General features: G+C 40.5%; 1 protein-coding gene across 12 annotated transcripts in view; it reads left to right on the top strand.

Annotated features, from left to right (window-relative positions):
• The window catches only part of LOC135199060 (BTB/POZ domain-containing protein 3-like), a 98,809-nt gene that overhangs the window by 44,482 nt on the left and 30,555 nt on the right, over positions 1-23,772 (top strand). For 11 of the 12 annotated variants that reach the window (XM_064227024.1, XM_064227018.1, XM_064227030.1 and 8 more), the window contains exons 2-6: positions 1,441-1,587; positions 2,036-2,269; positions 2,409-2,504; positions 2,896-3,029; positions 4,819-7,681. In XM_064227024.1, the coding sequence (XP_064083094.1) occupies positions 1,465-1,587; positions 2,036-2,269; positions 2,409-2,504; positions 2,896-3,029; positions 4,819-5,725 (1,494 nt within the window). In that variant the 5' untranslated portion in view covers positions 1,441-1,464 and the 3' untranslated portion in view covers positions 5,726-7,681. The remainder of the gene's footprint in view (positions 1-1,440; positions 1,588-2,035; positions 2,270-2,408; positions 2,505-2,895; positions 3,030-4,818; positions 7,682-23,772) is intronic. The other variant, XM_064227042.1, reaches the window with a different exon arrangement.

The raw sequence follows: 23,772 nt of genomic DNA, 5'->3' as shown, positions 1-23,772 counted from the left end.
TAGAACATGTGTTGTAAGCCTAGAAATAGAACGAATTAGGCAATTTACATGTAAAATGCGGTTCAAGATACGAAAAGCTCAGGTTACGAAGGCCGCCTCGGAACGGATTAATTTCGTATGTCAAGGTACCACTGTAAGTGGATAACCAGAAGTGTGTTTCATAGATTGCCATTTATCTTGATAAATACAATTCACAATGTACCGTGGCACTGAAGGGTTAAGCATCTGGTACAGTTTTATATGCAAATAAGGGTAAATTATTGTTAGTTTTAGATTAAGGGACTCTTGCTCTTGGGTAGCCTATACAATACCTTGCAGGGATTACATTTTAGTGAGATGTTATTTTCTCTTTTATGTGGTTTTCTGGACTTCAGAAATGTCTTGCGTACATAAACACTAGATTGAGATTGTGTTTTAATTGTTAGTCTAAACCCAATTAAGAAAGCTTACAAAAAACAAAAATAATAAAAGAAAAGAAGTCATTGGCTCAAGAATGCTACCAGTTTCGAAGCTGACACTTGTGTTATTTAAAAGGAAGCGGATACGAAAAGCAATTGGAAATTCTCCACCTACTGCTGCCCTTAGCTGGCATCATTTATTTTCCATTTAGGAGGGAAAATATTCTGTCACGTTCTCCGTGATCAGAGCCAACTTTTCTTCTTCTTTCCCTTTTGCTTCTTTTGATTTTATGACATTTAGGCTGTCAAGCCAAGCACGGAGGTGATTTTGGCAAGTTAATGCATAAGGCAGTGAAAAGGAGTAAGCTGATTGGTTGGACAGCATGGTAAAGATAAATAAGATGATGTACAAGGATTCAAAAATGAAGTTTGGAGAAAACCCCCACAGCTGCACTATGAAGTACCAGGTAAACCGAGGTTGGGAAGCAAGTTTGAAAGGAGCGGGAATTTAGGTAAAGTGAAAGGTTGAAAAGTGTGTGCACCTAGGGGCCAGAGGGATACTAAAAGTATGCGTTATTAATGCATACAGTGCAGCACTGTTGGCACTTCTACACCTTTTAATTGTTTGTTTAAGTCTTGGAAAAGAAGGGGCATCCAGTTGCTTAGTTCATTGCCTTTTGCATCAAAATTAGTCATAGGTTTCATACAGACGATAGAGCATTCGTTATTGAAAGAGTAAAGGTTGTGTAGGCTTGAACGGCATCTCATAATTACCCAATCTCCAAAATTAGTGGTTTATTTCAGAGCTTGATATACTTGATGATGTTTTCAACTTACAAAAGGTGTGCCACCACAAGAAAAAGAACAAAATTACTTGAAAAGAAAGTAATCTTGGAAAATTTCCAAAACATGTCATTAATACGTATTATTAGTAGTACTTATATTATTAGTAGTAATGTTAACGGAAAGAAAGTAAAAGAAAAGAATAACAGCAGTAACAACATTGAGGAATTCAGCTCATTCATTTTTGTATTTTAAACAGGGAAACAAATGCCTGATACCCAAAATGAGAATGGCTTTTTGGCAAGACGATTTGGTTAACCCAATGCAGAGATTATCAGCCATTTATGATCTCTGTAAATGTACTGATCTCACCATCATCTTTCCGGGCTATAAGCAATCGCTGAAGGTATGGATATTGATTTTACACACACACACACAAACATATAGTGTGTATGTAATATATATTATAACTTCTTCATATAAAAAATATAAATACCATAGCTGACATTTGAAATGAGGGCAAAATGTATGTGGAAAAACTTTGCCTTAGTCTTACTTATATTTACTATGTATTTGTCATCCCACTTTAAAGGACATTAATATCTTCCCTGGTTTCAGACTGCTTATTTTGCTGTTACACTGAAACATATTTTCTTTCTGTGCTGTTGATCATGTGTTTACATCACTGTCAGTGACACGTAAATCATTTTACTGATACATGAACATACAACTTATTTATGTTAATATCTTGTCACTGGTTTTCATAAGTGTGCATCACTCTCAAAGCGAAATATCCTCAATAGATTTTGTTGTTGCTTATTTGCTAGTAACCTTTTTCGTTATCATATTGGAAGGTGCATCGACTCATACTGGCCATGAGCTCGCCTGTATTTGAAGTGATGCTGTACGGGCCTATGGCAGAGAAAGGAGATCTTATATTGCCCGAAGATTCGCCCGAGGTATTTGCCTATCTTATTGAGTATATCTACAAATGCAAGCACCCCATAGGTGATGTTGATACAACCATTGAGTTGTATCATCTTGCCAACAAATACCAGATGTGTCACCTTTGTCGCTTGTGTTCAGATGTGAGTTTGTCAAGTGATTTACTTTATATAAGTGTATGTGTTTGTGTGTGTTATTTTTCCATGACAGAATGATGAAGAGAGTGATCACCCTATCAGTATCATCTTATACAAAAGTGCCCTTATTCCAATTTTTTTACAGAAACTTCAGAGTAGTATAACTATGGACAATTTATCCATGATGTACGAAATGTCCTTCCTGTTTGAGGATTCATCACTGAAAGAAAAATGTAGGAAAGTAAGTTCATTGAAAAAAGTATTTTTAGTCAAAATCTATTTTGTGTTTTATTGGTATATGTTTGGTGATTTAAACCTAAAATTGCTATATTGAGTGATGTTTTTCAATAAATTAGGTTGTTATTTGGGATTTCCAAACAAAGGAAATATTTTAGATTCATGATGATCACAGACAAATGAAGTTGGTAGTTCTGTTGTACATACTTTGAGAACACAGATTTCTCAATCATATGTTCACATATAGATGTGCATTGCATGACTTTCAGTAATTTTCTACAGTCAATTTAGATTATATGCACTATACATTATCTTCAGGTTCAGGTTAATTTTATGAACACTAATTAAAAATTGTTGTCAATTAGATTTTTTATTTATTTTCTTTTTCATTGAAGTTTGCAGGAAACTTCTCAGTTGAGCTTCTGACTTCTCCGTGCCTGGGCCAACTCTCATTGCAGTGCATGAAGGACCTTCTACAACAGAAGCTGTCTGTGGATGAAGTTTTTGTTTACAAAGGACTCTTGCAATGGTAATTTACACAGTGAATCCCTTGATAATGTAATTGAGGACATAATCTGTTCTCTGTGTTCAGATATTATTAATATTGAACCAGTTATGTTACTTAGTGTGTTTCCTTAGCATATTATTATTTGATCCTGTACGGTGAATAAAAATAAGACATTCCTGAAAGCACATGATTTGTGATAATCCGCTCTTTTCAGGTAAAGAATGTTTTGGTTGTGAGTCATACTAAACTGTAGAGGGTTCTGAATTTATATCATGGATAAACTTTAGAGGGCTCTGAATTTATATCATGGATGGTATGAAATAAAATTATTTGCACAGTTGTGTAAGAAAGGGGTAGTACATAAATTTTAAGAATGGGAGAAAGATGAAATTTAAGTTAATTACTGTACAGTAATACCTCAAACTTATGCTAGGTTAGGTTCAAGAACTCATCAAGTAAGTTTGTTACTGTCACTAAAAATGCTGATAAATGCTAATTTCTAAATACGACTCTTAATCATGCTCCCAAAGTATTTAGCTAACTTTTAAATGAAATTAAAGTTACTGTAATTCCATCGCAAGTTAGCTTAATACATTACCTTAAAATAAAATAAGCGGTTGATGTAAAAATAGAGTACGCACAATATCATAATGGGTACTGTATTTGCTATACTACCACATACTAGATGCATATGTATACTAATGTTACCCCTAATTCATTGGATGCCATTCTTTTACACTCACAGAGTAAAAGATGTTTACTTTGCAGCACAAGTTAAACTTCATAAGTAAGTCATAATGAGGGTACAATTCAATAAAATATAAAGAAAACGTCCATAATATTCGTAGAGGGTACCGTTAAATTTCAATCAATTTAAAATTATGTACTGTACAGGTAAAGACATACAGAGAAATAATAAGTTATAAAAATATGAATGAGACTGAGTTAAAATATGTGAGTGCTAACTACAAACGAGAGAGAGAGAGACACACAGAGAGAGAAATACAGTGCACATTAAAAATAGTGGATTGTAATACAAATTTTCCATTCTCATTTTATGCTTAAAAGCTGGAAAATTTATAAATTACTTCAAAAATTAAAAAGACACTTTCTGCAAGGGTATCATCTTTGAAAAGTTATTAACTTTGTGAATGCGTATCACATCTTGTAACAGTACACAAACTGTATCATATTTATGCATGTACAAAAATAAAAATAATACATCGCCTGAGCGGCGTGGTTGGTATGGCATTAGCGTTCCACCTCGGTGGTCTCAGGTTCGATTCTCGGCCATTCCATTGAGGAGTGAAAGATGTGTATTTCTCGTGATAGAAGTTCACTCTCTACGTGGTTCGGAAGTCATGTAAAGCCGTTGGTCCCGTTGCTGAATAACCACTGGTTCCATGCAACGTAAAAGCACCATACAAACAAACAAACAAACAAACATACAGGTTTTTCACATGAGAAGTTATAGATTATTTAAAAAACTATGCATAAACATTTCGGCAGGGTTTCTTGAGGATTTCTCAAATGTCGCATGTCTGAAAAAATTGTGTATGAAATTAGTTAGGTTCCAATGAAAAGTTCATGTGTCTTACTTCATGCAACTCAATTTGCATAAGATCCATGTATTATGTACTGTAGTAGAAAAAAAGGGTGCAGCCAATTGTTCTTTTAATGGAAACGGAGATTCGTTTATTGGCACCTGTGAACTTATTTCCTGATTTAGGATTCTGAAGAACTATTTTAACTGTTTGTAAACAACATCAAAATACCATGACCTTCTGCCTAATTATATAATTTCTTTCAGGGGAGCATCACAGATCAAAAATCCTCCAAGAATCACTAGAAGCCAGAAAGGCCTTCGTCAGAAGATTGCAGCACTGTTGCCTTACATTAGGTTTCTAACGCTACCTCTTAAGGATTTTGAGCAGCATGTGTTGCCATCAAGAATTCTCACGACAGAAGAGGGAAATGCGATCTTGAAGAACATTATTAAACTTTCTGGAGATATCTTGCTGCTAGCTGTCTGCAGTCCTGAGCGAGAGAAAAGGATCTTCTACAGCCTAGATCAATATCATGAAATCACTCTCAGTATAGGAGACTGGGTTTATGAAGAACCCAGTAAAATTACTCGTAATAACAGGGAATGCGGGAGTGATGAAGACGATGATGACTATGACAGTTCAGAAGTATATGCCATGGCTATAGAAGAAGGCAGGAGTTATAATGAAGACACCAGTGGAAGTGGAAGTGATGATGGCTCTTCAAGCAAATGGATTTGTAGTGAACGTGGCTCAACTGAAATTGTGAGTAGTGTGAAAATCACTAAGGAGATTCATGTGGGTTGTATTAAAGGGAAGATTTTTGATGGAGGCATTTACCGGTTAGATCAAGCAAAGGTACATTTAGTGATAAAAGGTTCCTCTGGTGACACAGTAAGAAAACTTAGAGTCAACATGGAGCCCAAAAATTATCAAATCACATTTTCTGCTGCTTGTAAAAGTCCATTAATACTGTCGCCCAGTGATGTGTACTCCATTGTATTGAAATGGTCATCCTGTACTAGATACACAGCTAATGCATTGTCAGAATTGAGTAAAAAGGAGCAAGAGAAAGTTTCTATTTCATATGGAGCTTTAAGCATAGAAGGATGTATGATTGATTTAGAAATACTTGTTGACTTTTGGTGCTTCCGGAGGTTATTTTGTTACTAGCAATGATGTGTGTTATTTCGAAGCTGTATTAAGTTTTCTATTTAATGGGCAATTTTTTCAGCCGAGTGGTTATTTTTATCATTGACATGGAATTGGTTATTACATGTAGTAATGATAAAAATCATTGTGATTATATAAGAACGTTTACTGGTTAACATGGGTGGCTTCTTGTTACCTGACATTTTAGCAGTTAAAAGCTTGAAACTATTAGATTGCAATCTTTAGTATTACTCTGTATTGGATTGACCTAATGGTTTAATATTTTGTGGCTTTATTCCTTTAATATCAAGTTTAACATTGTTTCATGTATTCTTGCCATTGGTTGTATTTGATGGCTTACATGATATACCCTCCCCATCTTAACAGATAAATATTTAAAAGAAATATGTGTACTTATGGGGAAGCTTTAATGTTTGAAATGTAACAGTACAACAAAAAAGAACATGGACAAAACTAGTAATGAAAACACCCATAAAATAATGATACAACTGTAATTCACAAGAGAAAACAAGAAAGCAAAAGCTATTTAAGCATAGCAGAAATTTTTTTGTAAAGTCAAGCTATTAGTGGCGATAAAAATAATGGTAAATCAAATCAGACAGGACATTCATTCTTTTAGATATAAAATATATCATAAGCAGAAGTGAAATATTACAAAAAAAAAATAAATACTAGTAGTAATTGAATTACCCACTGTCAAACTTTCTTGTGCGCTAACAATGTACTTTATAATGCAACAACTTTGAAAGTGCCAGGCAAGAGTAATGTGTTTAATTTTCTTACCCCTTGTTACTGAAGATCATGATTTTATACTTTTATGATGTATATTTTTCTATGAAATAAACAAACTTAAGCAAAAAATGTGACATTCTCCCTAAGCAGAAAAGTGTGACAATCTCCCGAAGTGGAAAAGTCTGCAATCTCACTAAGTCACTGACATATTTCATGTTTAAACAGATGACACTTCAGTGATTTGTCAAGGGTTGTTGATATTACTATTGCAGTTCTTGGTTAAGCTGGCCTTATGCCAGCGTGGCCCCTTGCTCCTGGAGTAGCCTGTAAACATCTAGGGATGGGTATTTATGCACTTTGGAAAGTTTTCTGGGAAATAAATCATAAAAATGCAATAGAAAACAAAAGAGAGACAAAGGGAAAGGAGAGACAGAGAAGGAATGGGGAATGAAATGGTAAAAAGAGGAGTAGACTGAACACCACAGGGAAGGAAGAACTATGATAATAGAGGGAGACATTTTTGTGCCAGAATCAATTCCAACAAGTTTCTCTAGGGTGTGTTTGTGAAATATGGGTGGCCCCATAGAGGCAGCTACTTTTAGTAATCAAGTACATGTGATGGAATGTAGAAGGAAATAAAGCAAATAGGGAAATGAAAGGTAGAATGTCAAACTGAAGTAATATGAACAAGGAAAACTTGGCTCAATTAGTGCAGGATGCTTGTAGATGTTCTTGCATGACTGGAAAAAGAAGGAGAAAAATGAAATAGTGAAGAGGAAAGAAGAGAAACTCTTGCTAAAAAGACCAAAAAGTTATTAAATAAAGAGAAAATACTTTGTATGATAACACCGCAAAAATAATCCTGATTAATAGAACTAGACTTGGCTAAAATTCTATGTTGGAAATGATAACTGTAAATATAGAAAAAAATTTCCTTGCGTTGACCATATAAAATTTATGGAAACAGATTCAGATTCTTGCAAAAGCTGAATCATGGCGGAATTTATTAAAAGCATATGTAACCACAAAGAAAATAAACGAGCCCAGTCAAAAGTTTTAAAAGGAAACATGAAAGAGGAAGAGAGCCGTTTCATAGAATGGTCATGCTAATACTACTACTACTATTCTGTAATCTGTATACAAAAATAAAATTAGCAAGTTGCTGGGCCGATCTCACAGTTTTCAAGCACTTCGAAGTGTAACTTGTCGCGACCGACGAATAACGTGAGTGTAATTACATTCAGTGTCTTTATTACATTTATAAGGTACGACTGGCTATAGAAAAATGGCAGCTACCTACTATATATAAGGGCAGCCTTACCCAATACTATGGTTAACCAATGAAGTCGACTGCAATTTTTGATTAGAGACTTGATTCCGATGTACCTAGGTTAGAAAGGGGCACCTAAGAGTCCAGGTTGAGGGGTCAAGGCTTACTATGGAGGGCAAAGTCCATCCCTGGCCAGTTTTGGCACGGGGTCCAAGGTTAGGGAAAGGTAAGTTTGGTCAGGTCATTTTCTCTCTGAAATGCCTAGCTATCACTAAGCTACTAGGGTAAAACACCGCTGTGTGGGCACTTGTACGGACAAATGAGCCACTTTTTCACTCGATATTTAATTGGTGAAACAATACAATTCAATATTTAACCATACCATTCAAAAGATTGAAGTTTCGTCAACAAAATGAGATTGGGGAAACACTGCAGTGGATCCATCGTCATCGCGTGGATCAGCCTTATTCACTCGATATTTAATTGGTGAAACAAGAATACAATTACATCTCTAAGCATACCATTCAAAAGATTGAAGTTTCATCAACATAATGTGATATATGAAAGCGCCATACGAACTAAAATAAGCATGTGAGATCTTCGTAAAATATGTTTTCAAGGCAGTTTTAAAATCCAATATGGCAGCAGTCGCGTTACTGGCCGTTCTAACCACAGACAATCCACCATCTTTCCCAGCCTTCCCAGCACTCATTTGAACAATGTTAGCGTATATATGTAACGTTTATTGATCTTACTCAAGATTGCAGTTGTAATCAGCACAATAAAACAACATTTTGTTGCCTATATTAGTGAAAGTATGAAACTTGTTATTCCCGGGGTCATGGTTTGAACTGAATTCATTTTTACCTTATAATCGGTGGTTTTTATTCTTACTGCCATCAGAACTGAAACTCCACAGTGCTTATTTGATTGTTATTATACACATTTCGGTCTTAATTCACTCCACATTGCACTTGAAACATGTTGCTGTTCCTGGTTCCTAAGCACTCACTCTGCAAACACAGTTACGAGCAGCAGACGACAACACTGATTATGAGGTGCAAAGCTTTATCAAACAAATTCTTAAAGATAAAAAAGAACTTTTGTGTAAGTTAACTGTAAAGTGTCCCTCATTACCTTATTTATATGGCCTAGTCAAAACTCATAAGGAAAACAAACCTATGCGCCCAATTATTAGTACTTAATTTGGACAACGATGAGATTCCACAAGTCAAAGAAAACCACTTCTACCACTTTTCTTTATTCGGTGAAGTCTATACAAACTGCACAAAGTAATGACAAAATACGAACTGCTTATGGTATAACGAAAATAAAGACAAAATATTTAAATGTAAAGAGTAAAATAGATACAACAAAATAAAACTTAATAGTGACTAATACAGTAAATATTAATATCACTCACAAAGTCCACCAGACTATATGTAAACAGTTATCCAAATTTAAAACAAGAGCGTATTCACTTATGGTCTGTCAGTCAGACCTTGCTACTAAAGACTAAACGTTAAAATATAAACAGCCTGGAAGCAACCACTAGCAAATAGACAGTAACCATTGTTCCGACTAAGTACAAACCGTCGGTTGTCTAACAAAAGGATATCCGCGGGAACGCGCCGCCGCTACCGCATACAAAGAGTTCAAACTCGAATCGCTGTAACCTGGGTCTGGGGTAACTGCGCGGGGTGAGCCCGGGCCAGCTTGGGTAGGTCATTGTGATACCATTCTTTTCTTTTCGCGGGGTAGCCGTCGTGTCAACACCTACTCCTTCCGCCATTGACCCACCCGGACTGAGATAAACAACGCATGACCGCCGACTGTAGTCTTTCTTTATCGTGATATATCTTTGACATCCTGTGCTTGAGTGCTTCCCCAGTGCCCTATTCCTATCCTTTTATTTATCCTTTAGTATTACCTAGCATCCTAACTTCCTGTAAGTATGGAAGGCGGATCTATGGTGGGTTTTTCGGAGGATTTGTGTGTGTGTTTCCGATGGCATGCGTTGCGGTACATCTTTGCCTTCGCCAACCTCGATCCTCATCTTTGGTGTATTGCTTGTAGGGGTTTTTGAATGTTCCCCTGATGCATCGTGTTCAACCTGTGCGCAGTGGAATAATGATCAGTGGAGGCTCTATTATGAGGCGCATGAAGAGTGTTTTTCAGTGACGCTAATGTTGATGCCGATAAGCCCTAGGCCTAGGCCGACTACTGTGGGGCCTAAGGCCGTGTGTGAGGGGGATAGTGCCCAATTGGAGAACACTAGGCCTAGTAATCCTTCCTCCTTATTAACGGGGGACCTAGTTAGTGAGCCTAGTGTCCTTCCCAAGAAACTTAGGCTAAAGAAACCTTCGTCGGTCGGGGCTAGGAAAGCAGGTAAGAGGAAAGAAGCTACCTTAGGGCTGGGATCCATGTTCCTGCCTCGAAGCGTAACAAGAAGGGGTCTTCAACCGAGAGCTTATTGTTCCCGCCTAGCCTAAAGGCGAACTATCTAGGTATGACCATAGCAGTACCGAGACACAGCGGGTGCCAAGGCTAACCCCCCTGTTCCTCTCGGGCACAATCAGTCCAGAACCAGGAGGGATACGGTGACGGACCTGATGCATCACCCTCCCATCCTGAGGACAGTGCTAAGGAGCCCGGAACCGTGGGACCCAACTCGCAGGAGCCGAGGCCCCTCCCCTCCAGAAGTTGCGGCAACCCGAGGCAAGAAGCCAGCCAGCCACAACGCTCGGAGGAGGAGCATCAATGGAGACCTTTCGATGCCGCAAGGCCTAGGTCGCTCTGAGAGACCAGGGCCAGCGTTGATGCCCGAAAAAGCTAGGCCTAGGCATGAGCCTAGTACCTCCGCACCACCTCCATCAGTTAGCCTAGGTACAGTGGGGGCCCAGGTCCTCACTCCCGCACTGGACATTGCGAACCTGGTCAAACAGGCGGTGGAGGACTACTTAAGCTCCAAAAGGAGGTTTCCCAGCAAGTGGAGAAGAAGAACACCAGTCTAGAGGAGTCTGCCCGTAGGATGGAAGAAGCCATGGAAGAAGTTCCTTTTGGAAAAGAAGTCAGAGGAACTGTTTCCAGATTTGGGTGACAGTTCTGACTCTGATTCGGAGCCCGATTCTGACCCCGATTCGGACGGCAGTCAGACTAGCTCACCTGCGGAGCCCGAGCCCTTATCATTCAACCAGATTCTGTCGTTGATTAGAAGCGCCAATTGCCTAACAGAAACTGAGGAACTGAACCAGGAGTTTCAGTCAGAGGTGCATAAGGTGCTCAACCTGAAGAATTCACAGCCCCCTCGGTCAGCCTCCCCTGGAGCAACCAGGTTAGGCTAGCCATGGCTAGAGCGTCCCGAGAAGCCACGACTTCACCAACTAGGGTATCTGAGAAACAGAGGTGGCTTTCCATTCCCATGCTCAGGGGCCAGCAGGTATTATAGGCCAACAGGTGACACAAACTAAGGGAGTCTGCATATTCCAGGGACCTTGCAGATCTCTTAGATGTCAGTCTGGACGCCCTTCAGAAAAAGCACCTCTTGCTCTCTCCCTCAGAAACCGAGGACTCATTCGCGCTCTAGCTCTGGCCCTCGCTACGAATTCGTGGATGAACGTCTACTGGCAGCACTTCCGCAGTTCTTACCCGAGCTCCAGCCTCAGCAGCAGCAGAACTTGTCTTCGTTCATGCAGTGTGGGATCAAGACACTCTCGCACCAAGCAGACAACGTTAGCGGTCCTGTGGGCTAATATGGAGGTGAAAAGGAGAGAGAATGCCTTCAAGGAGGCCAAATCGCCAGTGGTGAGAGACCTCCTCCCGGACTTACGGAAAACCCGCTGTTCCAGAAAGAACTTATTCCTGCGGAAGAAGTTCGCAAGGCAGCGGAGAAGAAGGAGCGATCTTTCCAATCTAGGGCTCTCTCCAATTCCGCAACCCAACCCCGGGCCATAGACCACGGCCAGCACCACAGATTAGCCAACAGGTAAGAGAAGCGCAGAGACTGGCTTTTCCCGTGCGTAGGCGAGAGGAGAAGAAACCTTACTCTGTGTCGAAGGACAAGTTCCATAGGGAGAAGACTCGTCCCTTTCCATCAAAGGAGCGGAAGCAGAAGGGCAACAGAAGAGAGGGAGGTCCCCGCAAGAAATTCTAGGCCAGATCCTGCCCGTCACGCGGAAGGTAGGGGGTTGCTTGGCTGCCAATTGGCAAGTGTGCAGCAAGCAGGAGCGGAAGATTGGACCCTGCAGGTTATCAAGTCAGGCTACCGTCTTCCCTTCCAGTCTACACCCACTCTATCCCCTACCCACCCCCCATCCAAGTCCCTTCCTATCGACCGGACTCGGACCGCGGACGGGCCCTGGAGGAGGAAATATCCAAGCTACTTCAGAAAGGGGCGTTGGAAGAGGTTCAGGATCCAGGTCCAGGGTTCTACTCCAGACTCTTCCTGGTAGAAAAGGCAACAGGGGGTTGGAGGCGGTCATAGACCTTTCACCCCTCAACAAGTTCCTTCTCTGACAAAGTTTCGGATGGAAACGGCAGACTCCGTTCGAGCTTGTGTCAGGAGGGAGACTTCATGGCCTCAATAGATCTTCAAGATGCCTACTTCCAAGTCCCTGTTCACCCCTCCTCCAGAAAATTCCTCAGGATTGTCAGCAAGGGAAAGACTCTGCAGTTCACCTGCCTGTGCTTCGGCCTCGCCACAGCCCCACAGGTGTTCACCAGGTCTTCAAGATAGTGTCAGTTTGGGCACACGCAAGAGGCATCCGTCTCCTCCGCTACCTGGACGATTGGCTCATCTTAGCCGAGACGGCTGCGCAGTGTGCGGAGCACTTCAGCTAGTTTTGTCATTCGTTCAGGAACTGGGAGGGGTGGTGAATGTCGACAAGTCGGTATTTCACTCCCAGGCAAAGGCATGGTGTGCCTCGTGGAATGACACTAGATTCAGTCCCTCATGAAGGCCTTCCCCTCGGAGAACAGGGTCTCCGGCCTAGTATCTCAAGTGCGGAGAGCTTTGGGGCCCAGCCCTCCCACGGCAAACTCTGCCAGTCCATCTTAGGACACATGGCCTCAATAGAGAGACTAGTGCCTCACGCAGAAGGCGTATGAGCCGCTTCAGTGGCTGTTCAAGAAACAATGGTCTCCTCAGGAAGGGGACCCCAACAGCAAAATTCTTCTCTCCAAGAAGTAAGGAAGTCCCTGGAGTGGTGGATGGTGCCTTCCCACCTCCAAGGGGCATCTCTCTCAGTCCGAGAACCCCAGAGATTCTTCTCTTCACGGATGCATCAAAAGAAGGGTGGGGGGGCACCTGACGGAGGAAGAAGTGAGCGGCCTGTGGTCGGAAGAAGAGAAAGAAAGCAAGATCACAATCAATGTCTTGGAATTGAAGGCAGTCTTCCTCTCCCTTCAGCACTTCCTGTCTCTAACTCCACGGAAAACGGTGGGCCTAATGTCAGACAACTCCACGGTGGTGGCATATCTAAACAAACAGGGGGGCACAGTCTCACTGGATCTCTGTCGCCTGGCAGTACATCATCCGGAGTTAGCAGAGGAAATGGACATCACCCTCAAGGCAAGATATATTCCAGGCAAGAAAAATGTTTGGGCGGACCATCTGAGCAGGAGGGGACAGATAATCAACACAGAGTGGTCCCTCCATCAAGAAGTAGCAGATGGCCTGATAAAGAGGTGGGGCCTCTCCGTCGATAGACCTCTTTGCCACCGCATGGAACAGAAAACTGCCAGTGTTCTTCTCCCCACTCCCAGACCCGCAGGCAGCGGGGGAGGATGCCCTCCTGCAAGATTGGAAGAACCTGGACGCTTACGCCTTTCCGCCGTTTCCCCCTCCTCCAGAAGATCCTTCAGAAGATTCGCTACTCGCAGAACCTGCGAGTAACCTTAGTAGCTCCTTGGTGGCCGGAAGCCCCCTGGTTCCCAGAAGTGCTGGATCTTCAGTTAGAGGACCCGGTAAGCCTACCAGACAGAATAGATCTCCTCGCCCAACCCAACAACGGATGCCTACACCCAAATCGTCGGCCCTCCGCTTACACGGGTTCAGACTGTCATCAAAATCCTCCGCGATAGAGGTTTTTCCAGGCAGTTAGCTGAGGCCATGGCCAATCCTGTGATCCTTCCTCAGCAGATTGTACCAGGGAAAGTGGCGACGGTTTCAAGATTGGTGTCAAGATAAAGGCATTGCCCCAGACGAGGCCACCATCCCTCAACTAGCGAGTTTTTTCCACCACCTCAGGAAGATAAACGACTATCCATATCGGCAGTGGAGGGTTATAGAGCGGCTTTAAATCAAGTATTCGCGTTGAAAAGGCATGGACCTCGCTGCATCTCCAGAAATTTTGTTGCTCTTCAAGCACTTTAGGAAGACCTGCCTCCCCCGAGAGAGCTACGGACTCCCCACTGGGATGTAGCCTTAGTCCTGGAATCCTTGAGAGGTCCTACCCTATGAGCCTTACATTCAGCTTCCTTGAAGAACCTCACCTTGAAGACCCCTTTTCCTCTTAGCCCTGGCATCTTCGAAGAGGGTCAGCGAACTACACGCGCTGTCCTACGAAGTCACACACCAGGCGTTGAGGGAGATGATGGGGTTCTCGTTTGTCCCTGGCTTTGTAGCCAAGACTCAAGACCCATACAAGCCAGAGGAGATGTTTTCCTCTTTTACCATTCCTTCCTTGGGATTTTACCGGCTTTGACAAAGAGGAACTGATTCTATGCCCGGTCAGAGCCATGAAAGCCTACCTCAAGAGGACGAGACAGTTCAGACCGGCTATCAAACGGCTGTTCGTGGCCACGGGCAAGCATCCGAAAGAGGTGGCTAAGAATACCATCTCCTTACTGGATCAGACAGGTTATAAGGAAGGGCCTACGAAAACAAGGAAGGAAGTACCAATGCCAAAGGTGAGGGCTCACGAAGTTAGGGGCATAGGCTCCTCTATGCTCTTCAGGAAGAACCTCTCAGTGGGTCAGGTATTGGAGGCAGGCAGGCCTGGAAGAGTCAAACCACCTTCACCTCCTTCTACTACGAGAAGTTACGTTTCAAATCTCTAGAAGTGTTCTCTCTGGGCCCCATTGTCGCAGCCCAAGAGATCCTCTAGGCGTTGGTCACCCGCACTGCGTACCTCAATTTGGAAATACACACACACACTCCCAGCAATTCCCGCCTAAGTCTGGCCGAATGTAAGGGGTATGAGTGAGTTTTTCCTGGTAATATCCTACGTATGACTGTACTGTCCATGACACGACTTGGCCACTACTGACTTACCTGGAGAGTAGAATGATGGCTAAGAATCCTTCAGGAACAGCTCTCTGAGTGGAGTATTAGTACCATAGGTTAGGACAACAGCCGGAGCCCCTTGGGTTCTCCCCTATTGAATCCTTACCGTGTAAAGTGTCATGAGGAGTAGGGGGTCTGGGTTAACATCAGGTCATGTGAAGTTATTGGCGGCTCTTCAAAGGGTACATTCAGGTCACTCACCTTCCCATCCTCAGTTCGAGTCTCCTTTTGTTAGACAACCGACGGTTTGTACTTAGTCGGAACAAAAGTAATTTTGTCGAAAAATTATTTTTTCCTATATACAAACCTAGGTTGTCTAACAGATTAATGGCCTCCTCATCCACCCCTCATTGAGTTATGGCCCCCATTTTGAAGAGTGGTGTCTGTTAAGACTAAGTATTCTAACGGCTCAAGAATGGAATATCACAATGACCTACCAAGCTGGCCCGGGCTCACCCCGCGCAGTACCCCAGACCCAGGTACAGCGATTCGAGTGAAACTCTTTGTATGCGGTAGCGCGGCGGCGCGTTCCCGCGGATATCCTTTTGTTAGACAACCTAGGTTTGGTATATAGGAAAAAATAATTTTTCGACAAAATTACTTATTAATGCTCGTTTAAGGGTAAACAGCATTTACAGACACCCAAATCTTTAGAGTAATAAATACTTAAACAGCACAAACAACCGTTTGAAAGTCCCCCCCCCCCCGCTACACTCCCGCGTAGTGGAGAATGTATGAACCACAATAATTTAAAGGACTTTCGGAAACACATACAATATAGAGAGAGACCAAATCGGTTTGTTTTACAATATAAATGAAATTCTGCCAATTTAATTTCGAGCATCTTTATCTGCCTTAGCTTGGAATCCATGTTGAAGCTCTTGTACCGTAGCAATTAAGCAAAGTTTATGAATGGGTCTCTCCAGTGAACCACCGTTTCCATTCTCCACTGTTTCGAAACAGTAACTCTTCGAACAAGCCCATCTTTTTTAGGGATGAATCCTCTCAACAAGACCGCGCCTCCACAGTCCCCTAGGAGCGACACCTCCCTTTAGGCCTGGTTCCAGAAGAAGAACCAAATCACCAACTTGAAGATTCTGTTTGGGATGAAACCATTTCGATCTTTGTACTAGCTGAGGAGGCATATTACGAATCCAAGTCTCCCAAAATATCTGAATTCTCTGTTGAGCTACCACTACCATGCTTCTCAAGTTCACTTCGTTACCGGTATATGGTTGTAGAACAGAAGGTTGCCCGTGAGGAAACAGTAAGTCATTGCCGGTTATAGTTGGGGACTCAAGAGGATCTGGTCCGTTTGGGAAAAGTGGTCGTGAATTAACAAGGTACGTCACCTCTGACAGTATTGTTTGCCATTCCAAAGCACTGAATTTCTTGTGGTGATAATCTGTTACTGCATCTAAACCTCTTCTACAGCTTCTGATCAAAGATTCAACAACACCATTCATATGAGAAGCGTGAGGTGTGTTGAATTTCCACTCAAATTTTGTCCCAGCAATTGCAAACTTGTCCTTTATTAGGCTCTCGTTCCAAGAATTTATCCACTTTTGCAATTTCTCTTGAGCCCCTATGAAATTGCGTCTCTGTCACTTACTGCCAAAACTGGATGGATTCCATGATTGCAAGTAAATCTTCTCCAAGCACAGAGAAAGCATCTGAAGACAATGAGTCGACCAGTTCAAGAGATATGACACGAGTGACGGTGCAAGTTATGATCATTATACTTTATTTTGATCGGGCCAAAGAAATCTAATGCAACTCTGCTAAAGGGGGGTTATTGGGCTCACCTCTGAAACTTGGCAGTTCCCCCATCTGTTGGCCCAACAATAGGCGACGTCTGGTTCTGCAGAAACAACACTTGAAAGCGATGTCCTTAAATAATCTTGGTCCTCCAATAATGTAAACTCCACGCTTAAAAGCTAAAGCAATTGCGACTCTATATCCTTGATGACCTGTAAATCGATGAATCATCTGAGCGAATGCTTCAGCCAGGTAAGAATTCCTCACCAATAAAACTGGATGCCTCTGCTCGTACGGTAAATGTAGCTTATGTAGTCTGCCTCCAATTCTTAAAATGCCTTTTTCATCCAACTTTGGGTCAAGCTTTTTAATCTGTTTATGATTAACTTCATCTTGATTATTTAAAGACTTCTGGCTTGCATAAAATAAAGCCAGTTCTGCTTCTTGTATTTCTTTAGGTTCTAGATGACTTTGATAGTTTTCTGGGTTTTGTTGTAATAGCAAACGGTGGCAGTAAGCAGTTAAGCTCAAGACGTGGAATAGAACGCTGTTTCAACGGAGCCACTAAAGACTTTGCGATGACGAATTTCAGTTCTACTCCATGAGAAGTATTCCATTTCAGCCAGATCACAGAACCTAGGGCAGATTCACTGGCATCACTAAATCCATGAAGTTGAGGGTCTCCTAGAGAATCTTCTGGCTTTATCATCCGATCTAGTCTAAATCCAATTAGTTGATTCATTTCATGAACATATCCCTTCCACATTTTGATTTGTTCTTCACTCAATTCATCATCCCAACCAACTCCACTAGCCCATAAATCCTGAAGACAAATCTTGTATCTAATTGTTACAGGAGATAACATACCTGTAGGATCCCACAACTTTGATACCAAACTAGCAACCTTCCGCTTTGTTAGTTTTGAAAACTCCTCACTGAATTTGTCTAGCTGAATAGCCACACTATCCGTACTCATGTTTGCCTGTCCTCTGGTCATCGGTCAACAGAGGGGTCATTAGAATGACATTCTTTTATTCTGAAGGAGCCCCTTCCTAATATCCGATCCACCTGATCCATGGTTGCAATAGCTAATTCACTCTTATCAAATGATTCAATCACATCATCCATGTACATGCGACAGTTAATTAACTGTGCTCCAATAGGTTCCTCCTCCTTTGAATGTATCTGCCAAAGTGCGTACAGCCATCATAGCTATGTCTGGTGCTGGTTTATCCCCAAAAGGAAGGCGCAGCCATGCCAGTGACGAATTGGAGAAGATAAATCAAAACGCCATACAAAACCGATATCTCTGATCCTTTTCAGCCATAAGTATTTGATTAAACATTTTTTGAACATCGCCTGCAATTCCTATGCTTTTCATTCTCCAGTTAAGAAGGCAATACAGAAGAGAGTTCAAGAAATCTGGCCCTTTGTAAAATCCATCATTCAAACACAAGCCATTGAACTTGGCAGCAGAATTCCATACGATGAACCTTTGTTGATTTATGTAGCTGATATACAGCATGATGTTGTAAGTACCATCCCCATCTCTGGATTCCTCTGGATATAATTCCTCTGACAAAGCAACTGTCAATTAATTTCTGGATTTCTTCGCTATATTCATCAAAGGTTCCATTCTTAATTAATCTTTTTACTTGGCTCATAAGTCTTATTCCTGCTTGAGGCTTGTTACACTCCAATGGTTCAGGGAAACCGGGCTTCCAAGGCATTTCCACAGTCATGCGACCATCCGCATTAATGCAAAAGCTTATTTCGACAATGTTTTATGATCTGAGACTCTGCTATTTCCCTATCTGAGCAAACACACAATGTTGTTGGTTTGACACCAACAACATCAGATGTATATAATTTCTGCAAATCCTCCAAATGACTCAAAAACTGGACCCTGGATGCAGCATGTGGTTTGGGTTTTGGAATATTTCCCATCCAAAAATGGTCCCATCCCAAGATACTTCTGATGGCAACTGGAGACGATTCAGGAGAGACAGAGTCTTTTACGCTCTCAACTGGCATTGTAAGGAAATAATAGTCATAAACCAATGATGATATCCAATTTCTGCTTCATCTGTGTGGGTAACGTTCCCTTGGCAGCGTTCAGATGGAGGATACTCATCAAAAATATCCCTCCACTGCAGGACTGTTATGGGCTGGTTTCTCAATTCCAATTGCAATTACATTGTATGACTTAATTCCATTCACTGGTCTAATTTGGATAGAAAACTTGGCACTGCTTTCCTCATTAATACCTCCTCCAGCTACTCCATATCAAAACTTGAATGGTTCACTTTGCAAGCCAAAATGCTTGGCTGTGGATAACTTAAGCAATGTTGTATCAGCACCTGTATCAATAAATGCAACCACGCGATGCCATTTTTTCTCAAAACATCTTGCAGTTCTACTTAAGTTGTAGGGGAGTAGCGTCGATGAATTTTCCTTCCTGGCTTGAGTTCAGGGTCCCTACTGTGTTGAATGTTGCATCTGCAACTGAAGCAACCTCCCGTGCATGACCAATGTTGCACTCAGAAGCACTTCCCAACTGAGTGAGATTCGCGTTCAAAGCAGAAGTACCTCCCGCCCGTGAACTTTCCAACCCAGAAAAAGTCCTTGGCTGTACTTTATTTCAGTATGGTGGGCAGGCTTCAAATCGATGATGATAAAGTTGGCAATCTACACAGCATTTCTTATCCGGGCGTGAACAATTGATTGCGTTGTGGTTGGCTCTAAGACAAAAGAAACATCTCTTACTGCTCACAATCATCCTTCGTCTTTCTTCCTTGGTTTTTGATATAAAGATAGGACATTTAATGATCAAATGAGTTTTATCTATACAAAAGGGGCAGCCCTCCCATCATCAACCAATGTAGCCAAGGATTCATCACATTCTGAGCTTTTGTCTCTAAAATAGTTTACAGCTGACTTGTTAGTATTATCACTCAGGGAATGGGGATATTCTTGACACTCTCTAGCTTCTGTTTCTCTCCGTAGATATGTAATCAACTCTGCTAATGTCTGATTATGACATTTTGATTGCCGCATATATTCGTAATAAATTCCAGAATCGATCTTTCTGCTGGCAATTTCAATTGTCATGAATGAATCCAATTCCCTTTCTTGACCAAGTTCTCATTCGCTGAGCAAAATCAGTCAGTCCCCATCCAAAACCTGTCTCATCTCCTTGCTGCTGTAGACTTCATTGGTTTCAAGGCTTCTAAACCAAGTAGTACATCTCGTATGATGGCAGATGTTGGTACCTTCTCTTCAAGGCGCCTCCAAGCTCCATTTTCACCATCAACAGAACTGCAATCCACAATACTATCTTGAACTACTTTTGGTAATGCGTTGCCATTTAACAAGATCATGAGCTTTTCTTTACCATCAGTCACACCAGCTGACTCAAAGTATTGGTCCATTCGAGCCCTACCATGGACTGAAAGTTTCGGCGGGGTGCTCCATCACCCAACACGGGTGCATGAAGACCCTGGAATTCAAGATAAGCAGGTCGTCGTGATTTACTCTGCTATTCGAAATATCATCCAACTTAGTCGAAAGCTTCTCGATAAGCTTCAACATTTCTTCGTCCTTTGTAGAGTCAGTTGGCGTGCGTTTGCCTAAAAACTCCGAGCGTAGAGAAGACAATATGACAGCTCTTGAGTCCAACTCCTCTGACTGGGTCTCTAGATCACGAGCCCACTTGGTCATATTACCTTCTTTGTTATATATTAAATCATTGCTGGATAGAATTTTTTCCATCTGATTCAAAATTTCCTGAAAATTATTATTCGTCCCTCCATCATGGATATTCTGCGATTTATTTCAACATTGTCGGTACAGCCCTTTTCAAGGAGTTCCTTTAGCCCATTTATCCCTCGGGTAATTTGAGACTTCAAGTATATCCGAGTTTTTTTTTTAATTTTTCGTAGTCCGCTGCTACAAAGTCCTCCATGGGCAGAAGTCGATTTGGGTTTACTTCACTAATTTGGACAACTATGAGATTCCACAAGTCAAGGAAAACCACTTCTACCACTTTTCTTTATTCGGTGAAGTCTACAAAGAAGAAAAAAACACAAAATAAATGACAAATAAAACTGCACAGAGTAATGACAAAATACGAACTGCTTATGGTATAACGAAAATAAAGACAAAATATTTAAATGTAAAGAATAAAATAGATACAACAAAATAAAACTTAATAGTGACTAATACAGTAAATAATACACTCACAAAGTCACCCAGACTATATGTAAACAGTTATCCAAATTTAAAACAAGAATTCACTTATGGTCTGTCAGTCAGACCTTGCTACTAAAGACTAAACGTTAAATATAAACAGCCTGGAAGCAACCACTAGCAAATAGACAGTAACCATATTAATGCTCGTTTAAGGGTAAAGAGCATTTACAGACACCCAAATCTTTAGAGTAATAAATACTTAAACAGCACAAACAACCGTTTGAAAGTCCGCTACAGTACTGTAGGATCAGTTGCTTATAAACTATCTAAATATCTTACTAAACTGTTATCCCCGCTACTAGGAACTGTATCTAATTCATACATCCGGAATTCTCTTGATCTTGTGGAAAAATTCAAATAACATTGTGCTAAACCCTAGCGATACTTTTGTCAGTTTTAATGTATGTTTTTGTTTACAAAAGCCCTATTGGCTCTGTGCTAGATATTTAAGTAATGAACTTGTACTGCATGAATGCCTATATCCGTTAGTCACATAATTTCCTTAATTAAGTATGTATTTGTGATTGCAGATTTATTTTCAATGGAGAATATTACCAACAAATATTTGGTATGGCCCATGGGTAACCCTTATCCCTCTCCTTTCAAACTTACATATGGAATTTTTTTTGAGAGACATCACCTCCCGAATATCACACTTATCCCCTTAAAATGGTACCGATATGTCGATGATATCTTAGTAGTCTTACCTGGTGGTATCGATGTAAATGATTTTACTGTCTAAATTGAATAATTTAGTGCCATCCATAAAAAGTTCACTGTTGAAATTGAAAATGAACAATGTCCATCCCTTTCCTAGATGTATTAATACATAGAGAATCCTTTCCAATGCAAATTCAGTATTTATAGAAAACCCACAAATAATTTAACATATGTATATTTTTATTCTGGCCACCATCTTAATATTAAAATTTCTGGACCAAGAAATAGAATACATAAAAAAGATAGGAAACGATCTCTGCTACCCACCTCATTTAATTGATTTATGTTATCAAAAAAGCTCACAAAAAAGTTTTTATAGTGTTTTGCTATTAATGAAAAAATAAAGCCTAAAAATGTACTTAGCTTACCTTATTCCGTGGATTGAAACATAAAATCAATATTTAAATCGTTTTTAATGTTAATGTAGTGCTCTCTTATAACAATACCATTAAAGATATGCTAATTAAGAATAGTCCCGTAACAAATAACAACATCATTACAAAATTCCTTGTAAGGATTGCCCATCGTTTTACGTTGGTCAGTCAAGTAAAAAATTTATGTGTACGTATTAAGCAGCAACATGTAATTCAGTTAGAACAGACCCAGACTTCAAATGCACTGTTTATCCATCTGAGTGAAAAATCTCATTGTATTAATTGGGGTGATACCTCGGTAATTGCTAGATCTAATGATTATGTTTCAAGAAATTTACTGGAATCAGCAATTATACAAATCACTAATAAAAACAACCTAAATTTTAGTCTGGGAATGTACCATTTGGACCCATATATTTGCAAGATGTTTATGAAGGACCTTAAAATAAATGAACAACTAATAAATTAGTCCCACATGTATATAGTTATTATTTCTCTCTCTCTCTCTCTCTCTCTCTGGTTCGATATTCTCTCTCCCTCTTTCTCTTGCTCGAATATAATAATATATATTATATTTTCTTTCGTCTTTCATTAATAATAATTTTTTTGAGGAAAATTTGTGTAAAAATTCATGATATTAAATTGTATATGCTCCCGTGTTTTTTCAAAATGTACTGTTTTTCTGGAAGAATCACTTGTTTACTGCCCTCAGGCGGCTCCTCCTTTCTGTAGAGTGAAAATCGCCATTATTTCTAATCTTGTAGTGTCAGTTTGTATATTAACCCTTAAACGCCGAATGGACGTATTAAACGTCGAGTCAAAATGTCTCCCGTATGCCGAATGGACTACCATACGTTGACTCAAAAAGTTTTTTTTTTTGTTTTTTTTTAAATTCGCGGAAAAATACTTATAGGAACCTATTAGCCGAAAACTTTTGAATCACGCGCGCCTTGGGGGATGCTGGGAGTTCACGGATCGAGGTGTTGTTTTTGTTTACAATCGTTACGCAGGCACGCAAGCGCGAATTTCTTTCTTGCCGCACTAAAAAGTATCTGTGACACATCTCGGAAATTATTTCGTCACTTTGACATAATTTTTGTACCATTTTAAATTAGCCCTTACATGGAGTATTATATATGAAAATGTGCGCATTTTTATGTAGAATACAACAAAAAAAATACTCATGATTGTAGCTTTTATCAGTTTTGAGATATCTTTATATAATAACGATAAGTGCCAAAATTTCAACCTTCGGGTCAACTTTGACTCTACCGAAATGGTCAAAAAACGCAATTGTAAGCTAAAATCTTATATTTTAGTAATATTCAATCATTTACCTTAATTTTGCAACTAATTGAAAGTCTCTAGCACAATATTTCGATTATGGTGAATTTATGAAAAAAAAATTTCCTTACGTCCGTGCGGTAACTCTTCCGAAAAAAAATCATACATGCGATTGTGGTAATGTTTGCACCATTTTAAAATTAGCCGTTACATAAAGTTTTTATATAGGAAATGTGCGCAATTTCATGCACAATACAACTAAAAACAACCCATGGTTGTAGCTTTTATCAATTTTGAAATATTTTCATATAAAAAATGATAAGTGACAAATTTTCAACCTTCGGTCAACTTTGACTCTACCGAATGGTCGAAA

Source organism: Macrobrachium nipponense, chromosome 23, assembly GCF_015104395.2.
Source record: "Macrobrachium nipponense isolate FS-2020 chromosome 23, ASM1510439v2, whole genome shotgun sequence".
Classification (NCBI taxonomy): domain Eukaryota; kingdom Metazoa; phylum Arthropoda; class Malacostraca; order Decapoda; family Palaemonidae; genus Macrobrachium; species Macrobrachium nipponense.
The sequence above is the reverse complement of the archived record's forward strand: the minus strand, read 5'-3'. Positions and strand labels throughout refer to the sequence as shown.